This window comes from Aegilops tauschii, chromosome 2 (genome assembly GCF_002575655.3).
Source record: "Aegilops tauschii subsp. strangulata cultivar AL8/78 chromosome 2, Aet v6.0, whole genome shotgun sequence".
Classification (NCBI taxonomy): domain Eukaryota; kingdom Viridiplantae; phylum Streptophyta; class Magnoliopsida; order Poales; family Poaceae; genus Aegilops; species Aegilops tauschii.
In genome coordinates this window covers 201,199,120-201,208,183 of record NC_053036.3, presented here as the reverse complement: position 1 = coordinate 201,208,183, position 9,064 = coordinate 201,199,120, and the positions used below count along the sequence as shown (strand labels likewise).

At 49.6% G+C, this 9,064-nt stretch overlaps 1 protein-coding gene across 1 annotated transcript; it reads right to left on the bottom strand.

Annotated features, from left to right (window-relative positions):
* Window positions 1-1,776: 1,776 nt before the first annotated feature.
* On the bottom strand, window positions 1,777-8,527 carry LOC141040884 (uncharacterized). Its single transcript, XM_073507000.1, has 5 exons — window positions 8,384-8,527; window positions 2,363-2,746; window positions 2,121-2,273; window positions 1,966-2,028; window positions 1,777-1,875 (listed from the first exon to the last, which is right to left on the bottom strand). Exons 1-5 carry the CDS (start codon window positions 8,525-8,527, stop codon window positions 1,792-1,794), a joined length of 828 nt encoding a protein of 275 aa, XP_073363101.1. The 3' UTR covers window positions 1,777-1,791.
* Window positions 8,528-9,064: the final 537 nt, after the last annotated feature.

Sequence of the window (9,064 nt, the reverse complement as noted above, 5' to 3'; positions counted from 1 at the left end):
AAGATTTTTGCACTAAGTATGTGAGTTCTTTATGACTAATGTTGAGTCCATGGATTATACGCACTCTCACCCTTCCACCATCACTACAGGAATCAGCTATTTTGTCGTCTGCCATGGCGGACAGCAAAGGCATGAACGGCGGACGGCAAAGGCCTTTGCCGTCAGCCGCGGACGGCAAAAGGCTCCGGCAAAGTAGGCTACGGTAAACAGCTACTTTGCCGTCTGCTTCCTGGCGGCTGACGGCAAAGGATCTTTGTCGTCTGCCGCGGACGGCAAAGAGGGCGGACGGCAATAATTGTGCTCTCAGTCCGTTAAGTGGCTAACGGAAGGCCTTTGCCGTCCGCCGCGGACGGCAAAGTTTCTAGTGCCTTTGCCGTCTGCCAGCGGACGGCAAAGTTTCAACTGTCTTTGCCGTCCGCCGTATGATGTCATCTACACGTCACTACATGGCAGGCCTTTGCCGTCCGCCACTGACGGCAAACTCTTTGCCGTCTGCCACTGTAGGCAAACTGACCAAATGGGTCAGCTCCCAGGAAGCACAGCTGGATGCCACGTGTCCTCTTTGCCGTCCGCGGCGGACGGCAAAGAGCCCGTTGCCGTTGGTGGCAGACGGCAAAGGGCCTGCATATTGGGTCTTTTTTCTGTTTTTTATTAAATCCAACAATTTTCACAGAAAATATATATGGCATATATAGATATATTTCACAAGGCAGAGTTCCATCACATAAGATATATATGACAAAAAAATTCACAGCAAACATATAAGATATCCAACATGCATAGTTCCATCATACATAGTTCCATCACATAACTTCATCACATATGTTCCATCCAACTACCAAGTTCCATCATACATAGCATAGTTCATCCAACTACCAAGATACATGCATAGTTCAACGATACAAAAGAAACAGAGAAAGGGATAAGGAGCACTCCATCTATGCAAGCTTTCGTCAAGTGAATGAAATCTGCAAAATGAAAAATAAGAAAGTTAGAAATAGGTGACTAGAATAAGAAGACTAGAACAAGAAGAAGACTAGAACAAGAAGAGTAGAACAAGAAGAAGACTAGAACAAGAAGAGTAGAACAAGAAGAAGACTAGAACAAGAAGAGTATGTCATTTATGAGCTAACTTACGTGAAATGGATCATATATGAGCTAACTAAGTTGAAATGGGTCGTTTATGAGCTAGCTAAGGTGAAATGGATCATTTATGAGCTAACTTAGTTGAAATGGGTCGTTTATGAGCTAACTAAGGTCAAATGGATCGTTTTTGAGGTAACTAAGGTGAAATGGATCATTTTTTTAGCTAACTAAGGTGAAATGGATCGTTTTTGAGCTAACTTAGGTGAAATGGATCATTTATGAGCTAATTTAGTTGAAATGGATCTTTTTGAGCTAACTAGGTGAAATGGATCATTTAAGAGCTAATTTAGGTGAAATGGATCGTTTTTAGCTAACTTGGTGAAATGGATCGTTTATGAGCTAAATTAGTTGAACTGGATCGTTTATGAGATAACCTAGGTAAGATGGGTCATTTTGGAGTTAACCTAGTTGAAATGGGTCATTTTAAAGCTAACGTAGGTAAAATGGATCATTTAGGAGCTAATCTAGGTAAAATGGGTCATTTTTGAGCTAACTTGGATGAACTGGATCATTTATAAGCTAACCTAGGTAAAATGGGTCATTTTAGAGCTAACTTAAGTAAAATGGATCGTCTATGAGCTAACTAAGCTAATTAAAGCTAAGTCTAGGTCTTTATGCATGTGTTAAGCAAAACACTAGATAAACTTACCAAGATCTAGGAGGTGTAGGAGCGGGGTGGCTCGTGTCGGTAGCTGGAGAAGGATCGTGCGATGCTTGTCTGGAGTTACGCTGCACCAAAGATCATTTCCAATGTCTTGTTAGCATGATGACACTCAAATGTTAAGACTAGCAAGTAATGTCCATTCAAATAAAACTCACCGTGGTCCCAGGAGCAATCACTGGCATCGGCGGAGCGGTCTGACCTGTCTTCTCGCACACAGACTGCACATTTGGTTTCGACGACTCAGTCATACTAGTTAGTAATGAGACAAACACTACATGAATGTTTTGGCTAATCTGCAGAAGAAACTTACCACAAGGAGCTCGTACATGGCCCTTGCCTGCATGTCATTCCGTGCCCTCTCCTCCTCCATCATCTTTGTCGTCCTCTCCTCCAACTCCCGCTGCCTCTCCGCCGCCTCCGCCAGAAGTTTCTCCGTTCGATCTCTCTCACTCTGTATAGCAGCCTGCAACACCACTCACATGACCATTTGTAATCATTGATGGAAGCGCACACAATGTAATGGAGAAAGATAACTGAGTACGTATCACTAACCTTGATGGCGAGTTGCACTGGCCGTTCACGAGGCCTTATCTCAGGAGCGGAGCTCGACTGGCGCGCCTTGATCTCCGGGAGAGTGCTAGGACAACGGATAAGTCCATCTCCAATGGCTATGGAGCCATGGGACCTCCCGCCACCAGATATCATCACCAGCTCTGGATCAATGGGACCCTGGCTCGGGTTAAAGTCCTCCCCTTTCCTCGCCTTCCCCTCATCTCTATATCTCACGAGCTTGTTGTGGGAGGAGATGTTGGTGAAGTTGTTTGCATCATCGAGGTCAGACTGAGAGAAAGCCTTGACTTTCTTGAAAGAGGCAGTGTGGGCCATGGCATACAGGTCGTACACCTCTGGCACCTTATCCACCTTATTGTGGCGTGCCTGAAAGAGAGAAACAATGTAAATTAGTAATTAAAGGGCTCAAGCTAGCGTGATGAATGAATTGCATGAATCATGAAGCAAACCACATACCCAGTTGCACCCGAACTGATATAAGTTGGAGCTGCCTTGATGGTGTGGGACACCTTCCATTTGGGCACGTTTGTCCTTGGCCTCGTTGTGGAGGGCTAGCCATTCTTTTGAGCACCACTCATCGACCAACACCTCCCAACAATCCATCCGATCCGCACACCATCTCGGAGGCGCCTAAGTTAGCAAATAGAAACTTGAGCGCTACGGCTAAGAATTACTAAATGAAGGAACATATATAGCTAGCTATCAAGTTTCATCGGAATAGATCAAATAATTAATGGGGGAGGAGGACATGTCATTTGTGCTCACCCACGAACGAAGGGGCACAGCTCGTCAAACGCACGACGAGGTCGTCGAACACCAAACCTCGCAGTGATGAAACAACTGCACATTTAAAACTACCCGATCAACACAATTATATATGATGTTTTTCATAACAAAATCGAAAGATATATGACCTAACTAATAATTCACAAATATATGACCCCGTCGGCTTCTGGAAGGCCAAAGAACACCTTTTCGGGAGGTGTCGGGGGTCGGGGTGTCGTGTCGGTCTCGGGGTGCCGTGTCGGGGTCGGGGTCTCGGGGTCGGGGTGTCGGGTCGGGGTCGGGGTGCCGTGTCGGTGTCGTGGTCGGGGTGTCGGGTCAGGCTCGGGGTCGGGGTGTCGGGGTCGGGGTCGGGGTCTCGGGGTCGGGGTGTCGGGTCGGGGTGCCGGGTCGGGGTCGGGGTGTCGTGTCGGTGTCGGGGTCGGGGTGTCGGGTCAGGCTCGGGGTGTCGGGGTCGGGGTGTCGGGTCGGGGTGCCGGGTCGGGGTGCCGTCTCGGGGTCGGGGTGTCGGGTCGGGGTGCCGGGTCGAGGTCGGGGTGCCGTGTCGGTATCGGGGTAAGGGTGGGTGTGGTGTCAGGGTGTCGGTGTCGGGGTGTCGTGTCGGTGTCTGGGTTGGGGTCTCGGGGTCGGGGTGTCGGGTCGGGGTCGGGGTGCCGTGTCGGTGTCGGGGTCGGGGTGTCGGGTCAGGCTCGGGGTCGGGGTGTCGGGGTCGGGGTCGGGGTCGGGGTGTCGGGGTCGGGGTCTAGGGGTCGGGGTGTCGTGTCGGGGTGCCGGGTCAGGGTCGGGGTGCCGGGTCGGGGTCGGGGTGCCGTGTCGGGTCGGGTTTTTTCCCTCTTTTTTCCTTTTCTTCTTCTTCCTATTCTTCCTTTTTTTCCTTCTTCTTCTTCTTCTTCTTCTTCTTCTTCTTCGTCTTCTTCTTCTTCTTCTTCTTCTTCTTCCTCCTTTCCTTTTTCCTCTTCTTCTTCTCCTCCTCTCCTCTTTTTTCTTCTTCTTCTTCTTCTTCCTCTTCTTCTTTTTTCTTCTCCTCCTCCTCTTCTTCTTCTTCCTTTCCTTTTTCCTCTTCTTCTTCTCCTCCTCTCCTCTTTCTTCTTCTTCTTCTTCCTCTTCTTCTTTTTTCTTCTCCTCCTCCTCTTCTTCTTCTTCCTTTCCTTTTTCCTCTTCTTCTTCTCCTCCTCTCCTCTTTTTTCTTCTTCTTCTTCCTCTTCTTCTTTTTTCTTCTCCTCCTCCTCCTCTTCTTCTTCCTTTCCTTTTTCCTCTTCTTCTTCTCCTCCTCTCCTCTTTTTCTCTTCTTCTTCTTTCCTCAAACTAAACTAAACCTAAAACTAAACCTAAAACTACAACTAAAACTAAATCTAAACTAAAACTAAAACTAAAAAGGAAAAAAAAGAAAAAACAGAAAAAACAGAAAAAAAAGGAGGGGGCTCACCTGGGGCAGGGCCGGTGGAGGAGGAGGCCGGTGGAGGAGGGGGGGAGGGGCGGTGGAGGAGGTGGCCGGGGCGCGGGGGCGGCCTGGGGCGGCGGGGGCCGGGCCCGGGGCGGTGGGGCGGTGGGGCGCGGGGCGGCGGGGGGCCGGGGCGGGGGGGCGATGGGGCGGTGGGGCGGCGGGGCCCCGGGGCGGCGGAGAGCCGGGGCGGTGGGGCGACGGGGCGGCAGGGGCAACGGGGCGGCGGGGGCGACGGGGCGGCGGGGGCGACGGGTGGTGGGGCGGCGGGGGCGACGGGCGGTGGGGCGGCGGGGGCGACGGGCGGTGGGGCGGCGGCGAGTGGTGGGGGCGGCAGCGCGCGGCGGGCGGCGGCGGCGGCGGGGTGGGAAGTGGTGGCGGGGCTCGGCGAGGAGAGAACGGCGTGGAGAGAACAGAGTAACGGGCGGGGGGGGGGGGGGTACGGGCCGTTAGGTAGTGCCCTCTTTGCCGTCCGCCTCTCTTTGCCGTCCGCCCGGCAAAGAGGTGGGCCGTTAAGTTTTTCCCAAACGGGCGGGGGGGTGGGGGCCACCTCTCTCTTTGCCGTCTGCCAGCGGACGGCAAAGATTCTTTGCCGTCTGCTGGCAGACGGCAAAGAGCTCGCAGATGGCAAAGAGCTTCTTTGTCGTCTGCCATTTCTTTGTCGTCTGCTTTTGGGTAGCTGATGGCAAAGAGCTTCTTTGCCGTCAGCTAGCAGACGGCAAAGAGCTGGCAGATGGCAAATTAGCTGATTCCAGTAGTGCATTGCTAGCCTCTCTGGTGCCGCGCAACTTTCGCCGGTACCATACACCCACCATTACCTTCCTCAAAACAGCCACCATACCTACCTATTATGGCATTTCCATAGCCATTCCGAGATATATTGCCACGCAACTTTCCACCGTTCTGTTTATTATGACACGCTTCATCATTGTCATATTGCTTTGCATGATCATGTAGTTGACATTGTATTTGGGGCGAGGCCACGATTCATCATTCATACATGTCACTCTTGATTCATTGCATATCCCGGTACACCGCCGGAGGTATTCACATAGAGTCATATTTGTTCTAAGTATTGAGTTGTAATTCTTGAGTTGTAAGTAAATAAAAGTGTGATGATCTTCATTATTAGAGCATTGTCCCATGTGAGGAAAGGATGATGGAGACTATGATTCCCCCATAAGTCGGGATGAGACTCCGGACGAAAAAGAGAGGCCAAAGAAGCCCAAATAAAAAAAGAGGCCAAAGAATCCCACCAAAAAAACAAAAAAAATGAGAGAAAAAGAGAGAAGGGGCAATGCTACTATCCTTTTACCACACTTGTGCTTCAAATTAGCACCATGATCTTCATGATAGAGAGTCTGCTATGTTGTCACTTTCATATACTATTGGGAATTTTTCATTATAGAACTTGGCTTGTATATTCCAATGATGGGCTTCCTCAAAATGCCCTAGGTTTTCGTGAGCAAGCGAGTTGGATGCACACCCACTTAGTTTCTTTTTGAGCTTTCATACACTTATAGCTCTAGTGCATCCGTTGCATGACAATCCCTACTCACTCACATTGATATCTATTGATGGGCATCTCCATAGCCCGTTGATACGCCTAGTTGATGTGAGACTATCTTCTCCTTTTTGTCTTCTCCACAACCACCATTCTATTCCACCTATAGTGCTATGTCCATGGCTCACGCTCATGTATTGCGTGAAGATTGAAAAAGTTTGAGAACATCAAAAGTATGAAACAATTGCTTGGCTTGTCATCCGGGTTGTGCATGATTTTAAATATTTTGTGTGATGAAGATAGAGCATAGCCATACTATATGATTTTGTAGGGGTAGCTTGCTTTGGCCATGTTATTTTGAGAAGACATGATTGCTTTGCTAGTATGGTTGAAGTATTATTGTTTTCATGTCAATATTAAACTTTTGTTTTGAATCTTATGGATCTGAATATTCTTGCCACAATAAAGAAGATTACATTGATAAATATGTTAGGTAGCATTCCACATCAAAAATTCTGTTTTTATCATTTACCTACTCGAGGACGAGCAGGAATTAAGCTTGGGGATGCTTGATACGTCTCCAACGTATCTATAATTCTTGATTGTTACATGCTATTATATTATCAATCTTGGATGTTTTATATGCATTTATATGCTATTTTATATGATTTTTGGGACTAACCTATTAGCCTAGAGCCCAGTGCCAGTTTCTGTTTTTTCCTTGTTTTTGAGTTTTATAGAAAAGGAATACCAAACAGAGTCCAATTGATGTGCCAATTTTTGATGATTTTTTATGGACCAAAAGAAGCCCCCGGAGTAAAAGAGTTGGGCTAGAAGAGTCCCGGGCTGCCCACCAGGGTGGGGGCGCGCCCCCCTATCTCGTGGACGGCTTGGAGATCCCCCTGACGTGAGACCTATGCCAAAAAAATTCCTATAAATGCAGAAACCTGCAGAAAATAACCTAGATCGGGAGTTCCACCGCCGCAAGCCTCTGTAGCCACCGAAAACCAATCGGGGCCCTGTTCCGGCACCCTGCCGGAGGGGGGATCCCTCACCGGTGGCCATCTTCATCATCCCGGCGCTCTCCATGACGAGGAGGGAGTAGTTCACCCTCGGGGCTGAGGGTATGTACCAGTAGCTATGTGTTTGATCTCTCTCTCTCATGTTCTTGATTTGGCACGATCTTGATGTATCGCGAGCTTTGCTATTATAGTTGGATCTTATGATGTTTCTCCCCCTCTACTCTCTTGTAATGGATTGAGTTTTCCCTGCGAAGTTATCTTATCGGATTGAGTCTTTAAGGATTTGAGAACACTTTATGTATGTCTTGCATGTGCTTATCTGTGGTGACAATGGGATATTCACGTGATCTACTTGATGTATGTTTTGGTGATCAACTTGCGGGTTCAGTGACCTTGTGAACTTATGCATAGGGTGTAACGCCCGGATAATCAAGCTACAGTAATCCCACGCTAATGGTGCCACGTCACCACAGTTACTGTTGCTAATCTACCGTTAGGTCAAACCGTTTCAAAATTCAAATTCAAATTAATGTCAACAATAAAAGTTTTTCAAAATTTACAACAAAAATGTTCGGGAGGTGCCATATTTTGCATAAGTAAATATGGTGTAGTAAACACATTTTTATAAAATGACTAAATAATTTAAATTGAAATAAAACAGAAAATAAAATAAATAAAAGAAAGAAAATACAAAAGAGAAAACAAACAAAAATAAAATAAAAAAGAAAACCCCCTCTGGACCGTGGCCCAACTGGGCCAACCCATCAGGCCCAGCCGGCCACCCACTTCCCCCCTTATCCACTCACCACCCCCACCCACCCCACCGACACCCCCACTTTCCCCCCACGAAAATATCTCCCCCCCTCTCCCCCGATTGGATCGGGATCAAGAGGAGGAGACCACCGCGCCCCGCGACCACCGCCGACGCCTCGTCCTCGTCCGCCGCCCGGAGTCGCCTGGACCTCGCCGGACCCCCTCGCCGGCCTGCTTCCCTCTACGCGCGACGTCCCCGACCTCCACCTCGCGCCCCGCTGCCACTCCCCTACCGGCAATGTGAGCCCCGCCGCCGCGCTCGTCTTCGCGCGAGCCCTTCCCCCTCTCCTACCCACTCCCTCGCCCCCGCGCTCACCGTGGCCCTCGCGCCCGTTGGCCGCGCCCGGGCTCGCCCCTGGTCGCGCCCGCGACCGCGCTCACCCCGCTCCACGACCACCGCCCCGCCCTCCGGCTCCCGACGTTTCCCCTGCTCCGGCCACCTCGGCCATGGCCTCGCCCTCCCCCGTCTCTCCCTCTGTCCCGTGGCCACGCCACCGCGCCCGCCCGCGCGCCAATGGCCGCACCGGCGCCACCCCTCGCCTCCGCCCGCCGTGGCCCCTGGCCGCACCGGCGAGCCCCGCCATTGGTGCCCTGGCGCCCTCGTCCCGCCCTACGGGCGAGCGCTCGCTCGGGTGCGCCCGCACCCGCTGGACCAAACCCGTTGTGGCCAGGGCCACTGACCACTGGGCCAGTGCCCCCTGGGCCACTGCCAGGTGGGGCCCCACGCCCCTGAGCCACTGCCCCTGGGCCCGAATCCCCTATGGGCCACAGACAGGTGGGCCCCGCCCAGAGAACGTTTTAATAAAAAATGAAAAAATGATTTAAAAAAATTAAATTAATAAAAATAAATAAATAAATAATAAAGATAATTAATTAAGATAATTAATTAACTTAATTAATCCTGTTAATATTAACTAATTAAGATTAATTAACCTAATAACTAATTAACCTAATTAACTATTGTTAATTAGCTAACAGCCCCTGACAGGTGGGACCCACCTTTCAGGTTGACCAGGTCAACGGTCAACGTTGACTGCTGACGTCATGGTGATGCATTAATTAAATTTCGAATTAAATTAATTTATTAAATTCTAAAAATGATTTAAATCTTTAAAATTTAA